The sequence below is a fragment of the Heptranchias perlo genome, chromosome 35 (genome assembly GCF_035084215.1).
Source record: "Heptranchias perlo isolate sHepPer1 chromosome 35, sHepPer1.hap1, whole genome shotgun sequence".
Classification (NCBI taxonomy): domain Eukaryota; kingdom Metazoa; phylum Chordata; class Chondrichthyes; order Hexanchiformes; family Hexanchidae; genus Heptranchias; species Heptranchias perlo.
This window is the reverse complement of record NC_090359.1, coordinates 26,608,437-26,636,216: the sequence shown is the minus strand read 5'-3', so window position 1 is coordinate 26,636,216 and position 27,780 is coordinate 26,608,437. Positions and strand designations below refer to the sequence as shown.

Here is a 27,780-nt window from a genome sequence, read left to right as displayed (position 1 = left end):
AGCACTCCCTCAGTACTGCACTGGGTGTGTGAGCCTGGATTATGTGCTCAACTCTCTTGGGAGGGGGGCAGGCCTTGAACGCCTAATCTTTTGACTCTGAGGCGAGAGAGCTGCCACTGAATGAAGGCCGGCTCCTAAGTTGGGACTTTGATTCTGGAGGGGAGAGAGAGATAAAACCTTCCCTTTCGATTTGGGACAATCATTAATTTCGAGCAGATCACACAGGGTAACAGGACGGGACATTCTGATGGGACTGAAGATTGAAATGAATATAGAATAACCATTGATTGTGAACCTGACCCAACTAACCTGATATTAAACAGGAGCCACAACAACTGGACAGACTCCAACAGAGGGAACAGCTTCAACTGAGACATCAACAGCAACCAACGCTCCAGATGTTTCCACCGCAACCACTGGACATCCGACGACCGGAGGTAAATGGCAGACAATGTGACCTATTGTGTAAACACATCGCCTCGAGTGAGGTGTTGGTGTAATGACACTAAACGTATTTGTCTGAAGTTCCTCTTTCCCCAATTTTAGCAGAGACATGAAGCAGTTTATGTTAAACAGTTTAAATATCAGGGAATGGAACTCCGTGCCCACTTGCTATCTCGCTCGTTACTAATATTACAGCCGATTTCAAGCTGCTGAGTCGACTCCATTTTTCCTCAAAGTTCCTGTGTTGTGTAAAGGATTAAGGTGATTAAACCCTGCATTTTTACCCAGTCACGTAACAGATGGTTCCCTCTCCTCAAATCAAGAAGTAAATCCCAAAGAAATTGTGTCCTGTTCCTTTCAGGGTAACCTCTGGCCAATTACAGTCACCTAACCATCTACTGGCGTGCGTTCCTTGTGTATTTTGAGGGTGATTTGTTCATCATTGATGATAAGGCATTTATTTAAGTCAAATTAGTCTTGCCTAGTTTGATAGATACAGAGCTAAAGATCAATTAAAATCATGCAATGTACCCATATTTACATAATAGCAAATGTGATGTAGGTCTTCCAGTGTGAAGTGAGTCTGAAGCAGCACAACTTGCATGCCATGAATTTCCACATCTACCGGATGTAGCCAGATTTGCTGCCAAGTTCACTGTAATTTTGCATAAAAAGAACCAGGGTTGGTGAGCTGCTAGTTTCTGACGGAACCTAAACCATAAGAAATCATTTCTTGTAACATATTGTTTGGTAAAAATCAATGAATTGACAATTATTAACTGAGTGTCGATAAAACGTGCCGAGAATTTACTCACCCAGCACAAAATTATCTGGAACAGGCTCCACTGTAACCCAGCGTACATCAACTGGAGTATCGGCTTCCACTGAGGGACCACATACGACCAATGTTTCAGCAGCAACCAGTCCAACCACAGTGGATGCAGCAGGTGAGTGCCATGTAATGTTTGAAACATCACTGAGGTCATGTAAAGGGCTTCAAAATTATGAGAGGTTTCGATGGAGTAAATAGGGAGAAACTATTTCCACTGGCAGGAGCGTCGATAACCAGAGGACACAGATTTAAGGTGATTGGCAAAAGAACCAGAGGGGAGATGAGGAGAATTTTTTTTTACGCAGCGAGTTGTGATGATCTGGAATTCACTGCCTGAAAGGGCGGTGGAAGCAGATTCAATAGTAACTTTCAGAAGGGAATTGGGTAAATACTTGAAAAGGAAAAATTTGCAGGGCTATGGGGAAAGGGCAGGAGGGAGTGTGACTAATTGGACAGCTCTTTCAAAGAGCAGGCACAGGCACGATGGGCCCAATGGTCTCCTTCTGTGCTGTATGATTCAAATGAAGACATTTCAATCTTCAGGCACTTTGCATTTTCACTTCTAAACATTAAAAGGTAGCAAATGTGGCTGAGGAGAAACAAATCATTAGTTTGAACTGTTACAAACTAATTCCGGACTACAGATCTGGGTCACAGGACTGATAAAGAGGATCTGTACCTGTGCTATTGGATGCTGTGCTTCCCGGGCGGTTAGTCAGCAGGGCGTTGGGCGAAAGCATTCCACTCGCATTGAAACACTGGGAAATAAGGTGAGGGAACATTTCATAAAGTGCAATCTTCATTAGACTGGAGTTAGACTGCCAGCTCAAACCTGCTGGTCGGCTCATGACAGTTTGGCTTTAGGTTGCTGGAGCAACAAATTGGGATCAGATTTCTGAGATACATAGGAATAGGAGGAGGCCATTCAGCCCCTCGAGCCTGTTGTGCCATTCAATTAAATCATGGATGATTGGACATGCGGACATTTACAGATTGATGCCACACAAGGCAATGCCTTGTCCCACTAGGACACTGGGGAAACCACACTGATTCATCATTTTCAGTTTGAAGTTTATATACAAAACTCTGGACCTACCATTACAACCAACCCTACTATCTCCATTTTAATTCCCAAACAGCCTCTACTGTAACAGTTTCAACGGTCACTACTACCAGACAGCCGAGTACAGCCACAACTGAAGTACAGCCGACTACAGGTAAATGTAAAATTAGATTGGATGGCGTTGCTCACGGTAACCAAGAAATATAGGGGGAAAAATTGGATAGGCGGGAATAGCACGATCAGCTATTACCCCGTGCCCAATGGTCCCTGCGCAGGCAGGTCGAGATTTTCGTGAGGACTCACCTGCAATCTGCATTGGAAATGAGCGTTGACCGAGGATTCCATGCAATTCGCACTTTCCACCAGCAATCTCTTAAAGGCAGATTGTCTGTTAGAAATCTCTTAAAGGTAGCTGGTACCTGTTATTTGCTGAATACAACAGCCTGCTGTCTGCACGGAATCTGAACAGAGATCAGACATCGTACACATAAAGCACAGTTGCAGGTCCCATCCCCATTTTTACAAATTGATGAGTTATGTTAAAACATTGAATAATGGTTGCGCACCACTAAATCCCACATCCTCCAATCTGCATGTCAGACCTCACCAATCTGCCGATCTGAGAGTCCGTGCACCAAGGTTCTCTGCTGATGCACCAGAGGCCTTGGTGCAAGAGGTGGACAGAAGGAGGGACATCCTATATCTGCGGTGGGGGGGAGCAAGAGGCCCTCCAGACATACATCAAAAAAGTAGTGGGAGGCAGTAGGGGATGAAATCAATGCCAGGCGCACAGCATCATGAACATGGATGCAGTACAGGAAGAAGTTCAATGCTTTGACATGAGTGGTCAAGGTGAGTGAGGTCAACTGTCAAGTGGCGTCTCCTCCCAACTACACCATTAGCCGCATCCATTGCTCCACGCACTACACACCCCATCACCCACATACAAACAAACTCTTTCCATCAGTACTCAACCCTCTCACCCTTAAACATTGCCACCGTTGCAAGCCGCCCACCCACAACTCACAAGCCACACACACTGGCAGCTATTCAACCACGATAGGCACATCACCCAGACACATGTCCCGCTTTCTAACAGGAGAAGCTGGCACATATCAGGAGGCAGCAAGTGGCAGTGGCATTTTGCCCCTCGAGCCTGTTCCACCATTCAATGAGATCAGGGTGGACCTGTGACCTAACTCTATATATCTGCCTTAGCCCCATATCCCTTAATACCCTCGGTTCACAGAAATCTATCAATCTCAGATTTAGAATTTTCATTTGAGCTAGCATCAACTGCCGTTTGCAGCAGAGCGTTCCAAACTTCTCCCACCCTTTGCGCGTAGAAGCATTTCCTAACTTCACTCCTGCACGTCCTGACTCTAAATGTTCGGCGATGTCCCCGCGTCCTAGTATTCAAGTGTAGCAGACCTCCAAAAACAGTGACAAATGTCCGGGCAGCCAGAAGCAATAATCCAGCAACTAATCTGTAAATCCTGCATAGTCCCTTTAAATAGCGCTGATGAGAGTCCTCCAGGCACTCGAAGACACGTTCAGATGGTCAGGGTTAAGACTGTGTGTTGAGTTGAGCGTTAAGTCCCAAAATGGTGTCGATCACTGATTAAAGCCTTTTTCTCCCTACTTTACATGATTCCAGCGTTCGTTATCTGCGCCTGCGCTAACTCCTATACCAAAATGGCGTCAGGTGCACTTCACGCTGGAAACGTGCGTGCGCATCCAAGACACCATCTTGGATGTCGAAGAGGCCGTGTCGCGCTGAAACAATGGCCGCTACATGGCCCAATTTAGTGCCCACACTGCCTAACAAGGACTGAGCATTATAGTAGCCAATTGCTATATGTGGGCACATCTCAAGGTCAGTTAGAGGGTAATTGTTTCTCTGTACAATGGTTCCCAAGGTCAGTTAGAGTGCAATTGTTTTTCTGTAGGCTTGCATTTATATAGCACCTTTCACAACTTCAGGACGTCCCAAAGCATTTTACAGTACTTTTGAAGTGTAGTCACTGTTGTAATGCAGGAAACTCGGCAGCAATGTGATAATGGGCTTGAATCATCAACCTTCTGACTCAAAGACAAGAGTGCTACCATTGTGGCACGGCTGACACCTCTTTGTGGCTGTGACTAATATTGCACAGTGTGATTCCACCTCACTGCCTCTGTTCTGAGGTCCCTCGGTCATTGCTAAATGTGCAGTTTCAAGTTGTTAAACACGAAAGCACAGTTACTTGTTCCATGCAATTCCTGTTCTATGACTCACTCGTGATTATATTCCTTGCTACGAAATGCTTTTATCTTCTATTCAACCAGTTAATCCGTGTGCAAATGAAGGTTCCTGGGATGGCAACAGTTGTACTTGCCTGAGTCCATATCAGGGAGAACGCTGTGAATCCGTATCTAATTCTGTCCCTGGTAAGTCTGACTTGGTGTATAATTTGTACGTTGCTCTATCACCTGGGGCATATAAAATGAATGAAACTGCAGTGTCTGATGTAGGAAAAATTATCTTGAAGATTATACCGATAAAATATGAGGGAGCATTACAACCCAATAATAACATGGGGAACATTACAACCCAATAATAACATGGGGAACATTACAACCCAATAATAACATGGGGAACATTATAAACCAATAATAACATGGGGAACAATACACCTCAATAATAACATGGTGAACAATGCATCTCAATAATAACAGGGGGAACATTACAACCCAATAATAACATGGGGAACAATACACCTCAATAATAACATGGGGAACATTACAACCCAATAATAACATGGGGAACAATACACCTCAATAATAACATGGGGAGCATTACACCTCAATAATAACATGGGGGGCAATTCACCTCAATAATAACATGGGGAACATTACAACCCAATAATAACATGGGGAACATTACAACCCAATAATAACATGGGGAACAATACAACCCAATAATAACAGGGGGAACATTACAACCCAATAATAACATGGGGAACATTACAACCCAATAATAACAGGGGGAGCAATTCACCTCAATAATAACATGGGGAACAATACGCCTCAATAATAACATGGTGAACAATACACCCCAATAATAACATGGGGAACAATACACCTCAATAATAACATGGTGAACAATGCATCTCAATAATAACAGGGGGAACATTACAACCCAATAATAACATGGGGAACAATACACCTCAATAATAACATGGGGAACATTACAACCCAATAACATGGGGAGCATTACACCTCAATAAATACAGGGGGAACATGACAACCCAATAATAACATGGGGAACAATACACCTCAATAATAACATGGGGAACAATATGCCTCAATAATAACATGGTGAACAATACACCCCAATAATAACATGGGGAGCATTACACCTCAATAATAACATGGGGGGCAATTCACCTCAATAATAACATGGGGAACATTACAACCCAATAATAACAGGGGGAACATTACAACCCAATAATAACATGGGGAACATTACAACCCAATAATAACAGGGGGAGCAATTCACCTCAATAATAACATGGTGAACAATACACCTCAATAATAACATGGTGAACAATACACCTCAATAATAACATGGGGAGCAATACAACCCAATAATAACATGGGGAACAATACACCTCAATAATAACATGGGGAACAATACAACCCAATAATAACAGGGGGAAAAATACAACCCAATAATAACATGGGGAACATTACAACCCAATAATAACATGGGGAACAATACAACCCAATAATAACATGGGGAACATTACAACCCAATAATTAGAGGGGGAACATTACAACCCAATAATAACATGGGGAACAATACACCTCAATAATAACATGGGGAACAATACAACCCAATAATAACAGGGGGAAAAATACAACCCAATAATAACATGGGGAACATTACAACCCAATAATAACATGGGGAACAATACAACCCAATAATAACATGGGGAACATTACAACCCAATAATTAGAGGGGGAACATTACAACCCAATAATAACATGGGGAACAATACACCTCAATAATAACATGGGGAACAATACAACCCAATAATAACAGGGGGAAAAATACAACCCAATAATAACATGGGGAACAATACACCTCAATAATAACATGGGGAACAATAGAAACCCAATAATAACAGGGGGAAAAATACAACCCAATAATAACATGGGGAACATTACAACCCAATAATAACATGGGGAACAATACAACCCAATAATAACATGGGGAACAATACAACCCAATAATAACATGGGGAACATTACAACCCAATAATTAGAGGGGGAACATTACAACCCAATAATTAGAGGGGGAACATTACAACCCAATAATAACATGGGGAACAATACAACCCAATAATAACAGGGGGAACATCACAACCCAATAATAACATGGGGAACAATACACCTCAATAATAACATGGGGAACAATACACCTCAATAATAACATGGGGAGCAATTCACCTCAATAATAACATGGGGAACAATTCACCTCAATAATAACATGGGGAACAATACACCTCAATAATAACATGCGGAACAATACAACCCAATAATAACATGGGGAGCATTACATCTCAATAATAACATGGGGAACAATACACCTCAATAATAACATGGGGAACAATACACCTCAATAATAACATTGGGAACAATACACCTCAATAATAACATGGGGAACAATACACATCAATAATAACATGGGGAACATTACAACCCAATAATAACATGGAGAACAATACACCTCAATAATAACATGGGGAACATTACAACCCAATAATAACATGGGGAACATTACAACCCAATAATAACAGGGGGAGCAATTCACCTCAATAATAACATGGTGAACAATACACCTCAATAATAACATGGTGAACAATACAACCCAATAATAACAGGAGGAAAAATACAACCCAATAATAACATGGGGAACATTACAACCCAATAATAACATGGGGAACAATACAACCCAATAATAACATGGGGAACATTACAACCCAATAATTAGAGGGGGAACATTACAACCCAATAATAACATGGGGAACATTACAACCCAATAATAACATGGGGAACAATACCACCCAATAATAACAGGGGGAACATTACAACCCAATAATAACATGGGGAACATTACAACCCAATAATAACAGGGGGAGCAATTCACCTCAATAATAACATGGGGAACAATACGCCTCAATAATAACATGGTGAACAATACACCCCAATAATAACATGGGGAACAATACACCTCAATAATAACATGGTGAACAATGCATCTCAATAATAACAGGGGGAACATTACAACCCAATAATAACATGGGGAACAATACACCTCAATAATAACATGGGGAACATTACAACCCAATAATAACATGGGGAGCATTACACCTCAATAAATACAGGGGGAACATGACAACCCAATAATAACATGGGGAACAATACACCTCAATAATAACATGGGGAACAATATGCCTCAATAATAACATGGTGAACAATACACCCCAATAATAACATGGGGAGCATTACACCTCAATAATAACATGGGGGGCAATTCACCTCAATAATAACATGGGGAACATTACAACCCAATAATAACATGGGGAACAATACAACCCAATAATAACAGGGGGAACATTACAACCCAATAATAACATGGGGAACATTACAACCCAATAATAACAGGGGGAGCAATTCACCTCAATAATAACATGGTGAACAATACACCTCAATAATAACATGGTGAACAATACACCTCAATAATAACATGGGGAGCAATACAACCCAATAATAACATGGGGAACAATACACCTCAATAATAACATGGGGAACAATACAACCCAATAATAACAGGGGGAAAAATACAACCCAATAATAACATGGGGAACATTACAACCCAATAATAACATGGGGAACAATACAACCCAATAATAACATGGGGAACATTACAACCCAATAATTAGAGGGGGAACATTACAACCCAATAATAACATGGGGAACAATACACCTCAATAATAACATGGGGAACAATACAACCCAATAATAACAGGGGGAAAAATACAACCCAATAATAACATGGGGAACATTACAACCCAATAATAACATGGGGAACAATACAACCCAATAATAACATGGGGAACATTACAACCCAATAATTAGAGGGGGAACATTACAACCCAATAATAACATGGGGAACAATACACCTCAATAATAACATGGGGAACAATACAACCCAATAATAACAGGGGGAAAAATACAACCCAATAATAACATGGGGAACATTACAACCCAATAATAACATGGGGAACAATACAACCCAATAATAACATGGGGAACAATACAACCCAATAATGACATGGGGAACATTACAACCCAATAATTAGAGGGGGAACATTACAACCCAATAATAACATGGGGAACAATACAACCCAATAATAACAGGGGGAACATCACAACCCAATAATAACATGGGGAACAATACACCTCAATAATAACATGGGGAACAATACACCTCAATAATAACATGGGGAGCAATTCACCTCAATAATAACATGGGGAACAATTCACCTCAATAATAACATGGGGAACAATACACCTCAATAATAACATGCGGAACAATACAACCCAATAATAACATGGGGAGCATTACATCTCAATAATAACATGGGGAACAATACACCTCAATAATAACATTGGGAACAATACACCTCAATAATAACATGGGGAACAATACACATCAATAATAACATGGGGAACATTACAACCCAATAATAACATGGAGAACAATACACCTCAATAATAACATGGGGAACATTACAACCCAATAATAACATGGGGAACATTACAACCCAATAATAACAGGGGGAGCAATTCACCTCAATAATAACATGGTGAACAATACACCTCAATAATAACATGGTGAACAATACAACCCAATAATAACAGGGGGAAAAATACAACCCAATAATAACATGGGGAACATTACAACCCAATAATAACATGGGGAACAATACAACCCAATAATAACATGGGGAACATTACAACCCAATAATTAGAGGGGGAACATTACAACCCAATAATAACATGGGGAACAATACAACCCAATAATAACAGGGGGAGCAATACAACCCAATAATAACAGGGGGAACATCACAACCCAATAATAACATGGGGAACAATTCACCTCAATAATAACATGGGGAACAATACACCTCAATAATAACATGCGGAACAATACAACCCAATAATAACATGGGGAGCATTACATCTCAATAATAACATGGGGAACAATACACCTCAATAATAACATGGGGAACAATACACCTCAATAACAACATGGGGAACAATACACCTCAATAATAACATGGGGAACAATACACGTCAATAATAACATGGGGAACATTACAACCCAATAATAACATGGGGAGCATTACACCTCAATAAATACATGGGGAACATTACAACCCAATAATAACATGGGGAATACACCTCAATAATAACATGGGGAACAATACACCTCAATAATAACATGGGGAACATTACAACCCAATAATAACATGGGGAACATTACAACCCAATAATAACATGGGGAATACACCTCAATAATAACATGGGGAACAATACACCTGAATAATAACATGGGGAACATTACAACCCAATAATAACATGGGGAACAATACACCTCAATAATAACATGGGGAACATTACAACCCAATAATAACATGGGGAACAATACACCTCAATAATAACATGGGGAACAATACACCTCAATAATAACATGGGGAGCATTACACCTCAATAATAACATGGGGAACAATACACCCCAATAATAACATGGGGAGCATTACACCTCAATAATAACATGGGGAACATCACACCTCAATAATAACATGGGGAGCATTACACCTCAATAATAACATGGGGAGCATTACACCTCAATAATAACATGGGGAGCAATACATCCCAATAATAACACGGGTAACATTACACCCCAATAATAACATGGAGTTACATTACACCGCAATAACAACACGGGGAACATTACAACCAAATAATAACATCGAGTTACATTACACTCCGTTCTGACATGGAGTGCAGTGCTCACTTCTGCTTTCCTCTGAATCGACACCTAGAGGCTACTGACACAGATTGCGATGTATTACAGGAAACTTGACTTATGCGATCAGTGTGACAGTGGAGATAACGAACAGACGTTACTCCGATGCACTGAATGACAGGACCTCTGAAGAGTTCAAGGAATTTGAAGTGGAATTTAAGCAACAGGTTGGAAGCTTTCAATGTATTCATACTGGATAGTAACTGACAGAAATTGTTTTGAAAATAATGTATTCGCCCCTCAACATGTTCCAATTACAGCCATCTCGTCCTGAGCAAAGTCACAAAATGGCATCCTCCATGACTGTAACCATGGTGCACTGTCCCTCCTCGACCTCATTGACCTCTCTGCAGCCTTTGACACGATCGACCACATCATCCTCCTCCAATGCCTCTCCCCGTTGTCGAGTTCGGTGGGACTGCCCTCGCCTGGTTACACTCTTACCCATCCGAACGTAGCCAGAGCTTCTCCTGAATTGGCTTCTATTCCCACCCCCGCACAGCCCCCAAGGATCTATCCTTGGCCCCCTCCTCTTCCTCAACTACATGCTGCCCCATGGTGACATCATCCGCAGACGTGGGGTTAGATTCCACATGTACTTTGATGACACCCAGTTCTGCCTCTCCACCCCCTCGCTTTACCTCTGGCTGGCCTCCCATCCTCCACCTTTCGTAAACTTCAGCTCATCCAAAACTCTGCTGCCTGTATGCTAGCCCACACCAAGTCCTCTCACCCATCACCCCTGCCCTCACTGACCTACATTGGCGCTCTAAGGCCTCCAATTTAAAACTCCCATCCTTGAATTTAAATCTCTTCATGACTTGGCCCTCCCTATCTCTATAACCTTCTCCAGCCCTACAATCCCACTTCCCCAGCTCCAGAACTCTCCATTCCTCTGGCTGTGGCCTCTTGTGCATCCTCCCCCTTCGCTCCACCATTGGCGGCCATGCCTTTAGCCGCCTAGACCTCACACTCTGGGATTTCTTCCCTAAATCTCTCCACCTCTCCGTCTCTCTCTCCTCTTTTAAGACGCTCCTTAAAACCCACCTCTTTGACCAAACTTTTGGATACCCCTCCTAATATCTCCTTCTCTGGCTCTACATATACTTGTTTGATTACGCCTCTGATTCCACGTTAAAGGCACTGTAGAAAATCAATTTGTTGTTATTGAATGCTCACCGGTATAGGCCTTTCCCGGGTGGGTTGCTCATAGCTCCCCTCAGGCTGTTCCTAAGTCACAGTTCCCAATAAGGTCAGGAGAACTGCTTTGGGAGGGAGTTTGATACTTGCCCAAATCACAAGAGGAGCAGCGGAGGGAAATTGTGAGGCAAAACATATCTCCATAAACCTAAATTTGACTTGTAAAGATGAGCAAAGTAACTTTAAAAAAAAATATATTCATCCTCGGGATGTGGGCGTCGCTGGCAAGGCCGGCATTTATTGCCCATTCCTAGTTGCCCCTTGAGAAGGTGGTGGTGAGCCGCCTTCTTTATCCGCTGCAGTTGGTGTGGTGAAGGTTCTCCCACAGTTCTGTTAGGTCGGGAGTTCCAGAATTTTGATGCAGCGACGATGAAGGAATGACGATATATTTCCAAGTCGGGATGGTGTGTGACTTGGAGGGGAACGTGCAGGTGGTGTTGTTCCCATGCACCTGCTGCCCTTGTCCTTCTAGGAGGTGCTGTTGAAGAAGCCTTGGCGAGATGCTGTATATAACTGATTTTATATACTAGTAAGTTACCTGTGGTGTTGCCCACAGTCAGGTGATGAATATCATTTTTTACATACAAGCTGGTGATGGTGTTGGGAGAGAGATATCGGAGACTTGCCCCACAGTGCCTCCTTCTAGCCAGGGCCTGCAACTACATCATTGAACACGGTTGACTCTTAACTGCCCTCTGAAGTGGCCGAGCATTACCAGCGGTTCAAGAAGGCCCACCACCATCTTCTCAGGACGACTAGGGATGGGCAATAAATGCCAGCCTACCTGTCTGATATCATGATGTTGATGAATCATGAGAACACAAACATCAATTGGGTTATTTTAAGCATCCACCCCTCGAGCTTGTTCTGCCATTCAATGATATCATGCTGGACCTGTGACCTAACTCCCTATACCCACCTTAGCCCCATATCCCTCAATACCCTTGGTTCACAGAAACCTGTCAATCTCAGATTTAGAATTCACAATTGAGCTAGCATCAACTGCCGTTTGCAGAAGAGCGTTCCACACTTCTCCCACCGTTTGCATGTAAAAGCATTTCCTAATTTCACTCCTGCACGTCCTGGCTCTAAATGTTTGGCTATGTCCCTGTGTCCTAGTGTTCAACTGTAGCAGACCTCCAAAAACAGTTACAAATGACTCAGCAGCCAGAAGCAATAATCCAGCCACTAATCTGTAAATCCTGCATGGTCCCTTTAAATAGCGCTGATGGGCGTCCTCCAGGCATTCGAAGACATGTTCAGATGGTCAGGGTTAAGACTGTGTGTTGAGTTGAGGGTTAAGTGCCAAAATGGGGTCTATCACTTTAAATCAGCGTTGCACACTGATTGTATCCATTTTCTCCTTACTTTATATGCTTCTGACGTTTGGTATTTGCGCATACACTAACTCCTATATCAAGATGGCGTCTGGCGCACGTCATGCTGGAAACATGCGTGCACAGCCAAGACGCCATCTTGGATGTTCGAGTGGCCGCATAGAATCTTACAGCACAGAAGGAGGCCATTCGGCCCGTCGTGCCAGCTCTTTGGAAGAGCTGTCTAATTTAGTCCCACACCCCAGCTTTTTCCCCATAACCCTGCAAATTAGTTATCTTCAAGCACATGTCCAATTGCCTTTTGAAAGTTCCTATGGAATCTGCTTCCACCACCCTTTCAGGTCATGTGTTCCAGGTCTTAACAACCCTCTGTGTGAAAAGATTTCTCATAATTTCCCCTCCAGATCCTTTGTGGGAGAGACTAGAACTAAGGGACACAGTTTAAAAATAAGGGGTCTCCCATTTAAGACGGAGATGAGGAGGAATTTTTTCTCTCAGAGGGTCGTGAGTCTGTGGAACTCTCTTCCCCAGAGAGCGGTGGAGGCAGGGTCATTGAATATTTTTAAGGCTGAGTTAGAGAGATTCCTGATTAACAAGGGAGTCAAAGGTTATAGTAGGTAGATGGGAAAGTAGGGTTGAGGTCACAATCAGATCAGCCATGATCTTATCAAATGGCACAGCAGGCTCGAGGGGCCGAATGGCCTACTCCTGCTCTTAATTTGTATGTTGTCAATTATTTTAAATCTGTGTCCTCTGGTTACTGACCCACTTGCCAGAGGAAACAGTTTCTTCCTACTTGTTCTATCAAAACCCCTCATAATTTTGAACACCTCTATTAGGTCTCCCCTTAACCTTCTCTGCTCTGAGGTGAACAATCCCAGCCTCTCCGGTCTCCCCACATAACTGAACTCTTTTCTCTTTCAGATGAAACTTGTTTATAGGGACATTTCTGGATATGAAACAGTAGAGATCACAAAGACAAGGTAAGGCTCTCAGCAAAAAAATATTCTTCTCTGAAATATGTAAGGAGATTACAGACAGCTGCAAGAAAAATAGGGTGGTAATAGTAGGGGACTTTAACTTTCCCAACATTGACTGGGACAGCCATAGCATTAGGGGCTTGGATGGAGAGAAATTTGTTGAGTGTATTCAGGAGGAATTTCTCATTCAGTATGTGGATGGCCCGACTGGAGAGGGGGCAAAACTTGACCTCCTCTTGGGAAATAAGGAAGGGCAGGTGACAGAAGTGTTAGTGAGGGATCACTTTGGGGCCAGTGATCATAATTCCATTAGTTTTAAGATAGCTATGGAGAATGATAGGTCTGGCCCAAAAGTTAAAATTCTAAATTGGGGAAAGGCCAATTTTGATGGTATTAGACAGGAACTTTCAGAAGTTGATTGGGAGAGTCTGTTGGCAGGCAAAGGGACGTCTGGTAAGTGGGAGGCTTTCAAAAGTGTGTTAACCAGGGTTCAGGGTAAGCACATTCCTTATAAAGTGAAGGGCAAGGCTGGTAGAAGTAGAGAACCTTGGATGACTCGGGAGATTGAGGCCCTAGTCAAAAAGAAGAAGGAGGCATATGACATGCATAGACAGCTGGGATCAAGTGGATCCCTTGAAGAGTATAGAGATTGTCGGAGTAGAGTTAAGAGAGAAATCAGAAGCCAAAAAGGGGACATGAGATTGCTTTGGCAGATAAGGCAAAGGAGAATCCAAAGAGCTTCTACAAACACATAAAGGGCAAAAGAGTAACTAGGGAGAGAATAGGGCCTCTTAAGGATCAACAAGGTCATCTATGTGCGGAACCACAAGAGATGGGTGAGATCCTGAATGAATATTTCACATCGGTATTTACGGTTGAAAAAGGCATGGATGTTAGGGAACTTGGGGAAATAAATAGTGATGTCTTGAGGAGTGTACATATTACAGAGAGGGAGGTGCTGGAAGTCTTAACGCGCATCCAGGTAGATAAATCTCCGGGACCTGATGAAATGTATCCCAGGACGTTATGGGAGGTTAGGGAGGAAATTGCAGGTCCCCTAGCAGAGATATTTGAATCATCGACAGCTACAGGTGAGGTGCCTGAAGATTGGAGGGTAGCAAATGTTGTGCCTTTGTTTAAGAAGGGCGGCAGGGAAAAGCCTGGGAACTACAGACCGGTGAGCCTGACATCTGTAGTGGGTAAGTTGTTAGAGGGTATTCTGAGAGACAGGATCTACGGGCATTTGGAGAGGCAGGGACTGATTAGGAACAGTCAGCATGGTTTTGTGAGAGGAAAATCATGTCTCACGAATTTGATTGAGTTTTTTGAAGGGGTAACCAAGAAGATAGATGAGGGCTGTGCAGTAGACGTGGTCTACATGGACTTTAGCAAAGCCTTTGACATGGTAGGTTGTTACATAAGGTTAAATCTCACGGGATCCAAGGTGAGGTAGCCAATTGGATACAAAATTGGCTTGACGACAGAAGACAGAGGGTGGTTGTAGAGGGTTGTTTTTCAAACCGGAGGCCTGTGACCAGCGGTGTGCCTCAGGGATCAGTGCTGGGTCCGCTGTTATTTGTTATTTACATTAATGATTTGGATGAGAATTTAGGAGGAATGGTTAGTAAGTTTGCAGATGACACCAAGATTGGAGTACAGGTTCATAGCTCCTTGAAAGTGGAGTCACAGGTGGATAGGGTGGTGAAGAAGGCATTCAGCATGCTTGGTTTCTTTGGTCAGAACATTGAATACAGGAGTTGGGATGTCTTGTTGAAGTTGTACAAGACATTAGTAAGGCCACACTTGGAATACTGTGTACAGTTCTGGTCACCCTATTATAGATAGGATATTACTAAACTAGAAAGAGTGCAGAAAAGATTTACTAGGATGCTGCCGGGATTTGATGGTTTGACTTATAGGGAGAGGTTAGATAGACTGGGACTTTTTTCCCTGGAGAGTAGGAGGTTAAGGGGTGATCTTATAGAAGTCTATAAAATAATGAGGGGCATAGATAAGGTAGATAGTCAAAATCTTTTCCCAAAGGTAGGGGAGTCTATAACGAGGGGACATAGATTTAAGGTGAGAGGGGAGAGATACAAAAGGGTCCAGAGGGGCAATTTTTTCACTCAAAGGGTGGTGAGTGTCTGGAACGAGCTGCCAGAAGCAGTAGTAGAGGCGGGTACAATTTTGTCTTTTAAAAAGCATTTGGACAGTTACATGGGTAAGATGGGTATAGAGGGATATGGGCCAAGTGCAGGCAATTGGGACTAGCTTAGTGGTATAAACTGGGCGACATGGACATGTTGGGCCGAAGGGCCTGTTTCCATGTTGTAAACTTCTGTGATTCTAACCATTTCTATCATGTTAGCTGGAGACTGACATGGAGCATTCAATCTCAAAATGGACCATCAACTTGGCTGACATAGTAGTTCCAGGTTAGAAGGTCTTGAGTTCAAGTCCCACTCCAGGACGTGAGCACAAAATCTAGGCTGACACCACAGTGCAGTAAGGAGGGAATACTGCACTGTCGGAGGTGAGACATTAAACCGAGGCCCTATGTGACCTCTCAGGTGGACGTCAAAGATCCCATTGCACTATTTTGAAGACGAACAGGGGAGTTCGCCCCGGTGTCCTGGCCAATATTCTTCTCTCAACATTCTCCACCAAAAAACAGTGATGGACAGGAAAAGACCGCCTGGTCCATCCAACCTGTCCCACACAACTGCGATGCCTTGTGCATCATAATAGATACACTCCCCACCCCACCCGGACGCCATGTGATCTCCTGGGAGAGGCAAAAACAGATTTAAAAATCTGGGAAATTCTTCTCCGACCTCCTTCGACGATCGAAAGGACTCCAGGAGACCAATCTGGCCCTGGTTAATGTCATGCCTTTTAGTAGGAGGTGATCTCCTCTCCAGCCAGAAAGAGATCCAGCTCTGGCTTGAAGGAATTCAGCGAAACAGCGTTCACAGCACGAGCCAGCAGCCTGTTCACAGGTCCACTATTCTCTTGGAAGCAGTAACATTCTGAGCAATTCAAAATAATTCAGCTCATGCTTTGGAATATTTGAGAGATTTGATAAGGCACCATATAAATGTAATCTAAACAAACAAACAAGACAAATTCCAAATTCCAACTGGTATTTTTCCAATTATGAAAGAACAATGTGCCTTTATACAGTGTCCTAAATGTAGAAACAAGGGTTTTTTATAGAGGACAAGCAGATGCCAAGGAATAGCTGAAGAAGAGTAGGAGGGGTGGTGACCAAAGGCAAGGTCAAAGAAATAGGTTTTACGAGGCTTTTGAAGGTGGGGAGAGAGGGGCTGGGGGAAGGGGGTTAGGGAGAGCCCCAGAGTGTGGGGTTGAGGTGGCCAAGGGTTCTCTGCCGGATGGTGTCAGTTGGAGGACGATGGAGGAGATTGGATCGGTAGGGAGGGGTCAAGGCTGTGGAAGGATCTGTAAGTGAAGCTGAAGATTTTGTGTTCAGTGCATTGGGTGCACAGGGAGGCAACGTAGGTTGACAAGAGCAGGGTGACGGGGGATCGGGACTTAGTGCAGGTTGAGATGTGGGTGTTAGAGTGTGGGATGATTTGGAGTTCATGCAGGGTGGAACTCAGGAAGCTAGAAGTTGACCATGGAGGTGATAAAGGGATGGATGAGGGGCGAGGAAAGGATTGTGTATGGGTGGAACCGGGCAATTTTGTGGAGGTGCAAATAGATGCTCTTGTTATGGATGACCTTGCCTTTGGTCACCACCCCTCCTACTCTTCTTCAGCTATTCCTTGGCATCTGCTTGTCCTCTATAAAAAAACCCTGTTTGAAGCTCAGCTCAGGGTCAAACAGGATACCAAGTTTGCACACTGTTGGATTCAGCCTGAGTGAGTAACTGGGGAGGGGATTGAATTGTGAGAAACATACCTCTAATTGAGCTCAGGATTTGCCCATTTCCACCATTCCTCCACGGGTCTTAAGGCACCAGTCAGATGGAATACAGCTGCATCGTAGCAGCTGGACATCACAACCTTGCTTCAGATCCCAGACTTAGACATGAGCAATGTCACGGGAGAGCAGCTAGAGCTGTATGTGATTTATTGTTTTTCTTTCTTCATCTTGTTTTAAGTCCGGGCAGCATCATTACTGATCATAAAGCTATTTTTAACACTGGAGTGCTGAAGGTCAATGAAAGCTTGATAGAGGAAACAAAGCAAAAGATTAAAAGAAACTTAGACCAAAGGAATTGCACCAACGAAAACACTTCAGGTGAGAAAGCGGTTCTGTTCTCAATCGTGCAGTGCAGTATTGTCACACGGTCACTTTAACCTGCTTCTCTGAAATTCCTTTGCTGCGTGGTTTCAGGTTAGGAGATAACTGTCTCCCTCCTTTGCGAAATGGAACACCTTGTCTTGGGGTGTGGTTGGGTTGGCTGTCGATCCTTTAGAGCAGTCCAATAGAAATCGCTGACTAGCCATAGGTGTACAAATGTAAGGAATCTTACAACACCAGGTTATAGTCCAACAGTTTTATTTGAAACTGTTAGACTATAACCTGGTGTTGTAAGATTCCTTACATTTGTCCACCCCAGTCCATCACCGGCATCTCCACATCATAGCCATAGGTGTGCCTACGGCAACACCATTTTAGCCACAAGTGCTAAGTTTAGTAGAAAACGCCTCCAAGTCACACACCACCCCGACTTGGACAAATATCGCCCGTTCCTTCATCATCACTGGGTCAAACTCCTGGAACTCCCTACTTAACAGCACTGTGGGAGAACCTTCACCACACCGACTGCAGCGGTTCAAGAAGGCGGCTCACCACCACCTTCTCAAGGGGCAATTAGGGATGGGCAATAAATGCTGGCCTTGCCAGTGACACCCACATCCCCAGAATGAATTAAAAAAACACACACACTCACATAATACAAGGAAATGTACTTCACATGTGTATATTTACTTAACAAACATCCACAGCCATTCAGTAACCAAGGAAGTAAATCAGCCTCAACGATCAAAAACACTCGCACACTCTGTTTGTCGTCTGACCATTTTATCAACAAATGCACAAAAAGGTTAAAGTTCACATGCCTACGCCATGCAAACGAGTATTGAGATCACATGCCCAATAATGGTGTCCATTACTCACTGTTTATTCACTAATCAGAAATGCAATTAGCCATATCTGGATTCCCAATTAGCCACATCTGGATTCTCAATTAGCCACATGTGGCTCGTGGCTAACGTATTGGGCAACACTGCTTTAGAAATGGAATGTCTTGCCTGGGGATGTTGTTAGGTTGGGTAGTGATCTACTCCCACCTTCCATCTCATGTTGGCCTGTCCCTCCATCCTCAGAGAGGTCTGGGGGCTGGTGAGGGAGTGGTCTTCTGTAGGCCTCCACGAGAGGTCCAGGTGGCCTGGTATACTCCCAGCCAACAACACGCCCAGCCACCTGAAGGGCAGTCCCCGTGGATCGCTGGGAAGCCTCTATGAATAGCTATACAGCCAGGTTCGTTGTATTGGTTTATGGTCCTGGAATTAATGTGTGAAAAAATGTACACAACACCAATATGCAAGTCAAAGCATGATTTCACAGAATCATACAGCACAGAAGGAGGCCATTCCGCCCATCGTGTCTGTGCCGGCTCTTTGAACATGCTATCCAATTAGTCCCATTCCCCCTGCTCTTTCCCCATAGCCCTGCAATTTTTCCTCCTTCAAGTGTTGATCCAATTCCCTTTTGAACGTTATTATTGAATCTGCTTCCCCCACCCTTTCAGGCAGCGCATTCCAGATCATAACAACTGTTTGATTTTGTTTAACAAGAAATAGACTGACCCGTCACAGAGTGTTGCACCATCTACCCCTTTGGCTAGTTTCATTCTGCAAAGCTACAGACACGATACAGTAACAAGCATCCTTCAGGAATGAAGTCAAGACCCTGTTGAATGGCAGGTCACTAAATCTCTGCTTTTCTCACTCTCCCCCACCCCACCTCTCCACCCCACATCATTAAGGTCAAGATTGCACAAGATTGGGTTCAGATGAAGGTGGTCTTTCAGCCTGTTTGATCCCATCAATCCCGAATACCCTCTTCCCATTACAGTATCCAGCTGTTTCTGATAGGAGCCCAGTGGTTCTGCTTCAACCACCCTTCCTGCCAATTGTCGATCACCTGCTGTATAAACACAGGTTCAGTGCTCAGTGGGTCGCACTCTCGTCTATGAGTCAGAAGGTCGTGGGTTCAAGTCCTACTCCAGAGACTTGAGCGCATAATCGAGGCTGACACTCCCAGTGTAGTACTGAGGGAGTGCTGCACTGTCGGAGGTGCCATCTTTCGGATGAAACATTAAACCGAGGCCCCATCTGGATGGATGTAAAAGATCCCATGGCACTATTTTGAAGAAGAGCAGGGGAGTTCTCCCTGGTGTCTTGGCCAATATTTATCCCTCAACCAACATCACTAAAAACAGATGATCTGGTCATTATCACATTGCTGTTTGTGGGATCTTGCTGTGCGCAAATTGGCTGCCGCTTTTCCTACATTACAAAAATGACTACACGTCAAAAGTACTTCATTGGCTGTAAAATGCTTTGGGACATCCTGAGGTCATGAAAGACGCTATATAAATGTAAGTCTTTCTTTTGTCCTAAACTTGCTCCTTTACAAAGCTGAACCTGTGCCTTCTTGTCCGACTTGTAGAATAAAAATTGTTCCAATTTATCACTCTGGCGATTGAGTGGTTTGCTGGGCCACTTCAGAGGTCATTAATTAGCCTAGTAGGCCAGACCAAGAAGGGTTTCTAACTCAGCTCTACAACCACTGCACTACACTTGATACACCATCTTCATTTATTGTCCTGGGTTTGCTTTCTCCACCCCATTCATTTCTTAGAACAGATTTAAAACATGGCGGGGGTTCATTTTTACCGTCACCCACAGCCCGATACTCTGTTGGGAGTGAACCATCAGCCCGTTGATCTCATTGGGTTCCTCAAAGGGCAGGTGACCATCTCAATGTTTTACTCTTATAACTGTCTTGACAATTATTAAATTGTTAAATCGAAAGATTATTAAAATCTTCTTCCGAGCATGTGCTAATTATTCCATTTTTAATTGTGTAATAATCAACATTTCAGATGTCTGTTCAGGACTTCTACTCTCAGCCGATTACAAAAATGTATCGTTCTCAAAAGAAGATATGGGTGGTGAGTTTTACGTTCTCAAGACGACAATCTAAACTGTGTAACCATTACGTATAAAGAGCCCACAGCCTCATGGATGACATTGGGATCATTTAAAATGTTGTACTCACTTGCCCTGGGATTATTGACTAGCCAGCCTCTATGATTACTGACCCTCTACAATTATTGACCCCCTACGATTATTGACCCTACGATTATCGACCATCTATGATTATTGGCCCTACGATTATTGACCCTCTACGATTATTGACCCTACGATTATTGACCCTACGATTATTGACCCTCTACGATAACTGAACCTATGATTATTGACCCTCTACGATTATTGACCCTACGATTATTGACCCTCTACGATTATTGACCCGACGATTATTGACCCTACGATTATTGACCCTCTACGATTATTGATCCTACGATAATTGACCCTCTACGATTATTGACCCTACGATTATTGACCGTACGATTATTGACCATCTACGATTATTGACGCTACGATTATTGACCCTACGATCATTGACCCTCTACGATTATTGACCCTACGATTATTGACCCTACGATTATTGACCATCTACGATTATTGACGCTACGATTATTGACCCTACGATCATTGACCCTCTACGATTATTGACCCTACGATTATTGACCCTACGATTATTGACCCTACGATTATTGACCCTATGATTGTTGACCCTCTACGATTATTGACCCTCTAAAATTATTGATCCTACGATTATTGACCGTACGATTATTGACCATCTACGATTATTGACCCTACGATTATTGACCCTACGATCGTTGACCCTCTACGATTATTGACCCTACGATTATTGACCGTACGATTATTGACCCTCTACGATTATTGACACTACGATTATTGACTGTACGATTATTGACCGTATGATTATTGACCCTCTATAATTATTGACCGTATGATTATTGACTCTCTACGATTATTGCCCCTACGATTATTGACCCTCCGATTATTGAGCCTACGATTATTGAGCCGATGATTATTGAACCTACGTTTGTTGACCCTCTACAATTATTGACCCTACGATTATTGACCCTACGATTATTGACCCTCTATGATTATTGACCCTATGATTGTTGACCCTACGATTGTTGACCCTACGATTATTGAACCTACGATTATTGACCCTATGATTATTGACGCTCTACGATTATTGACCCTATGATTATTGATGCTCTACGATTATTGACCCTATGATTATTGACCCTCTACAATTATTGACCCTACAATTATTGGCCCTACGATTATTGACCCTCTACGATTATTGACCCTACGATTATTGACCATCTACGATTATTGACCGTACGATTATTGACCGTACAATTATTGACCCTACAATTATTGACCCTACGATTATTGACCCTCTACGATTATTGACCCTCTACGATTATTGACCCTCTACGATTATTGCCCCTCAACGAGTATTGACCCTCTACGATTATTGACCCTACGATTATTGACCCTCTATGATTATTGTCCTTCTATGATTATTGACTCTACGATTATTGACCCTCTACGATTATTGACCGTACGATTATTGACTCTCCACGATTATTGCCCCTACGATTGTTGACCCTACGATTGTTGACCCTACGACTATTGACCCAACGATTATTGACTGTAAGATTATTGACCCTTTGTTTATTGACTCTACGATTATTGACCCTCGATGATTATTGATCGTACGATTATTGACCCTACGATTATTGACCCTACGATTATTGACCCTCTACGATTATTGACCCTATGATTATTGACCCTATGATTATTGACTCTACGATTATTGACCCTCTATGATTATTGACCGTGCGATTTTTGACCCTCTACGATTATTGACCCTATGTTTATTGACTCTGCGATTATTGACCCTCTATGATTATTGACCCAACGATTATTGACTGTATGATTATTGACCCTACGATTATTGACCCTACGATTATTGACCCTATGTTTATTGACTGTACGATTATTGACCCTATGTTTATTGGCTCTACGATTATTGACCCTCTATGATTATTGACCCTACGATTATTGACCCTACGATTATTGACCCTCTACGATTGTTGACCCTACGATTATTGACCCTCTACGATTATTGACCCTATGATTATTGACCCTATGATTATTGACCCTATGATTATTGACTCTTCGATTAGTGACCCTCTATGATTATTGACCGTACGATTATTGACCCTCTACGATTATTGACCCTCTACGATTATTGACTCTGCGATTATTGACCCTCTATGATTATTGACCCAACGATTATTGACTGTACGATTATTGACCCTACGATTATTGACTGTACGATTATTGACCCTATGTTTATTGACTGTACGATTATTGACCCTATGTTTATTGGCTCTACGATTATTGACCCTCTATGATTATTGACCCTACGATTATTGACCCTACGATTATTGACCCTCTACGATTATTGACCCTACGATTATTGACCCTATGATTATTGACTGTACGATCACTGACCCTACGATTATTGACCCTACGATTATTGACCCTACGATTATTGACTCTACGATTATTGACCCTCTATGATTATTGACCCTACGATTATTGACCGTACGATTATTGACCCTCTACGATTATTGACCCTATGATTATTGACGCTCTACGATTGTTGACCCTACGATTATTGACCGTACGATTATTGACCCTCTACGATTATTGACCATACGATTATTGACCCTCTATGATTATTGACCCTACGATTATTGACCCTCTACGATTATTGACCATCTATGATTATTGACCGTACGATTATTGACCGTACAATTATTGACCCTCGTCAATTATTGACCCTATGATTATTAACCCTCTATGATTATTGACCCTATGATTATTGACACTCTACGATTATTGACCCGATGATTATTGACCCTACGATTATTGACTGTACGATTATTGACTCTATGATTATTGACCCTCTACAATTGTTGAACGTACAATTATTGATCCTACGATTATTGACTGTACGATTATTGACCCTACGATTATTGACTCTACGATTATTGACCGTACAATTATTGACCCTCTACAATTATTGACAGTACGATTATTGACCCTCTACGATTATTGACCCTCTACGATTATTGACCTTACGATTATTGACCCTCTACGATTATTGACCCTATGATTATTGACCCTCTACAATTATTGACCTTACGATTATTGACCCTACGATTATTGACCCTACGATTATTGACCCTCTACGATTATTGACCCTATGATTATTGACCCTCTATGATTATTGACCCTACGATTATTGACCCTACTATTATTGACTGTACGATTATTGACCGTACGATTATTGACCCTCTGATTATTGACTCTACGATTATTGACCATCTATGATTATTGACCCTAAGATTATTGACCGTACGATTATTGACCCTCTACGATTATTGACCCTACGATTATTGACCGTACGATTATTGACCCTCTACGATTATTGACCCTATGTTTATTGACTCTGCGATTATTGACCCTCTATGATTAATGACCCAACGATTATTGACTGTACGATTATTGACCGTACGATTATTGACTATACGATTATTGACCCTATGTTTATTGACTCTACGATTATTGACCCTACGATTATTGACCCTACGATTATTGACCCTACGATTATTGACCCTCTACGATTATTGATCCTATGATTATTGACCCTACCATTATTGACCCTACGATTATTGACCCTATGGTTATTGACTCTACGATTATTGACCCTATGATTATTGACCCTACGATTATTGACCGTACGATTATTGACCCTCTACGATCATTGACCCTACGATTATTGACCGTACGATTATTGACCGTCTACGATTATTGACCCTATGTTTATTGACGCTACGATTATTGACCCTCTATGATTATTGACCCAACGATTATTGACTGTACGATTATTGACCCTACGATTATTGACTGTATGATTATTGACCCTATGTTTATTGACTGTACGATTATTGACCCTATGTTTATTGACTCTACGATTATTGACCCTCTATGATAGTTGACCCGACGATTGTTGACCCTACGATTATTGACCCTACGATTATTGACGCTCTACGATTGTTGACCCTACGATCATTGACCCTACGATTATTGACCCTCTACGATTATTGACCATACGATTATTGACCCTCTACGATTATTGACCCAATGATTATTGACCCTCTACGATTATTGACCATCTATGATTATTGACCGTACGATTATTGACCGTACAATTATTGACCCTCGACAATTATTGACCCTATGATTATTAACCCTCTATGATTATTGACCCTATGATTATTGACCCTCTATGATTATTGACCCTATGATTATTGACCCTATGATTATTGCCCCTACGATTATTGCCCCTACGATTATTGACTGTACGATTATTGACCCTACAATTATTGACCCTATGAATATTGACTGTACGATTATTGACCCTACGATTATTGCCCCTACGATTATTGACCCTACGATTATTGACTGTACGATTATTGACCCTACGATTATTGACTCTACGATTATTGACCGTACAATTATTGACCCTCTACAATTATTGACCGTACGATTATTGACCCTTTACGATTATTGACCCTACGATTATTGACCCTCTACAATTATTGACCTTACGATTATTGACCCTCTACGATTATTGACCCTTTAATTATTGCCCCTACGATTATTGACTCTCTACGATTATTGACCCTACGATTATTGACCCTATGATTATTGACCCTACGATTATTGACACTACGATTATTGACCCTACGATTATTGACCCTATGATTATTGAACCTACGATTATTGACTGTACGATTATTGACCCACTACGATTATTGACCCTACGATTATTGACCCTACGATTATTGACCCTATGATTATTGAACCTACGATTATTGACCCTACGATTATTGACTGTACGATTATTGACCCTCTATGATTATTGACCGTACAATTATTGACCCTACGATTATTGCCCCTACAATTATTGACCCTACGATTATTGACTGTACTGTTATTGACCCTATGATTATTGACCCTCTACGATTATTGACCTTACGATTATTGACCCTACGATTATTGACCCTCTACAATTATTGACCTTACGATTATTGACCGTACGGTTATTGACCCTATGATTATTGACCCTCTACGATTATTGACACTACGATTATTGACCCTACGATTATTGACCCTAGGATTATTGAACCTACGATTATTGACTGTACGATTATTGACCCACTACGATTATTGACCTTACGATTATTGACCCTACGATTATTGACCCTCTACAATTATTGACCGTACAATTATTGACTCTTTATGATTATTGCCCCTACGATCATTGACCCTACGATTATTGACCCTCTACGATTATTGACCCTCCACAATTATTGACCTTACGATTATTGACCCTCTACGATTATTGACCCTACGATTATTGACACTCTACGATTATTGACCCTACGATTATTGACCCTATGATTATTGAACCTCCGATTATTGACTGTACGATTATTGACCCACTACGGTTATTGACCCTATGATTATTGAACCTATGATTATTGAACCTACGATTATTGACCCTACGATTATTGACCCTATGATTATTGAACCTACGATTATTGACTCTACGATAATTGACCCTCTATGATTATTGACCGTACAATTATTGACCCTACGATTATTGCCCCTACAATTATTGACCCTACGATTATTGACCGTACGATTATTGACTCTTTATAATTATTGCCCCTACGATTATTGACCCTCTACGATTATTGACCTTACGATTATTGACCTTCTACGATTATTGACCCTCTACAATTATTGACCTTACGATTATTGACCCTCTACGATTATTGACCCTATGATTATTGACTTTCTACGATTATTGACCCTATGATTATTGACCCTCTACGATTATTGACGCTACGATTATTGACACTACGATTATTGACCCTACGATTATTGACACTACGATTATTGACCCTACGATTATTGACCCTATGATTATTGAACCTACGATTATTGACTGTACGATCATTGAACCTACGATTATTGACCCTATGATTATTGAACCTACGATTATTGACTGTACGATTATTGACCCTCTACGATTATTGTCCGTACAATTATTGACCCTACGATTATTGCCCCTACAATTATTGACCCTACGATTATTGACTGTACGATTATTGACCCTATGATTATTGACCCTCTACAATTATTGACCCTATGATTATTGACCCTCTACGATTATTGACCGTACAATTATTGACCCTACAATTATTGACCCTACGATTATTGACTGTACGATTATTGACCCTATGAATATTGACCCTCTACGATTATTGACCGTACAATTGTTGACCCTACGATTATTGCCCCTACAATTATTGACCTTACGATTATTGACTGTACGATTATTGACCCTATGATTATTGACCCTACGATTATTGACTCTCTACAATTATTGACCCTACGATTATTGACCGTACGATTATTGACTGTACGATTATT

At 42.0% G+C, this 27,780-nt stretch overlaps 1 protein-coding gene across 8 annotated transcripts in view; it reads left to right on the top strand.

Annotated features, from left to right (window-relative positions):
• Positions 1–27,780, top strand: part of LOC137302515 (uncharacterized) — a 74,254-nt gene that overhangs the window by 31,675 nt on the left and 14,799 nt on the right. For all 8 annotated transcript variants that reach the window (XM_067972234.1, XM_067972236.1, XM_067972235.1 and 5 more), the window contains 8 exons: positions 324–437; positions 1,284–1,391; positions 2,416–2,493; positions 4,668–4,769; positions 10,531–10,649; positions 13,944–14,002; positions 18,123–18,262; positions 21,138–21,206. In XM_067972234.1, the coding sequence (XP_067828335.1) occupies positions 324–437; positions 1,284–1,391; positions 2,416–2,493; positions 4,668–4,769; positions 10,531–10,649; positions 13,944–14,002; positions 18,123–18,262; positions 21,138–21,206 (789 nt within the window). The remainder of the gene's footprint in view (positions 1–323; positions 438–1,283; positions 1,392–2,415; positions 2,494–4,667; positions 4,770–10,530; positions 10,650–13,943; positions 14,003–18,122; positions 18,263–21,137; positions 21,207–27,780) is intronic.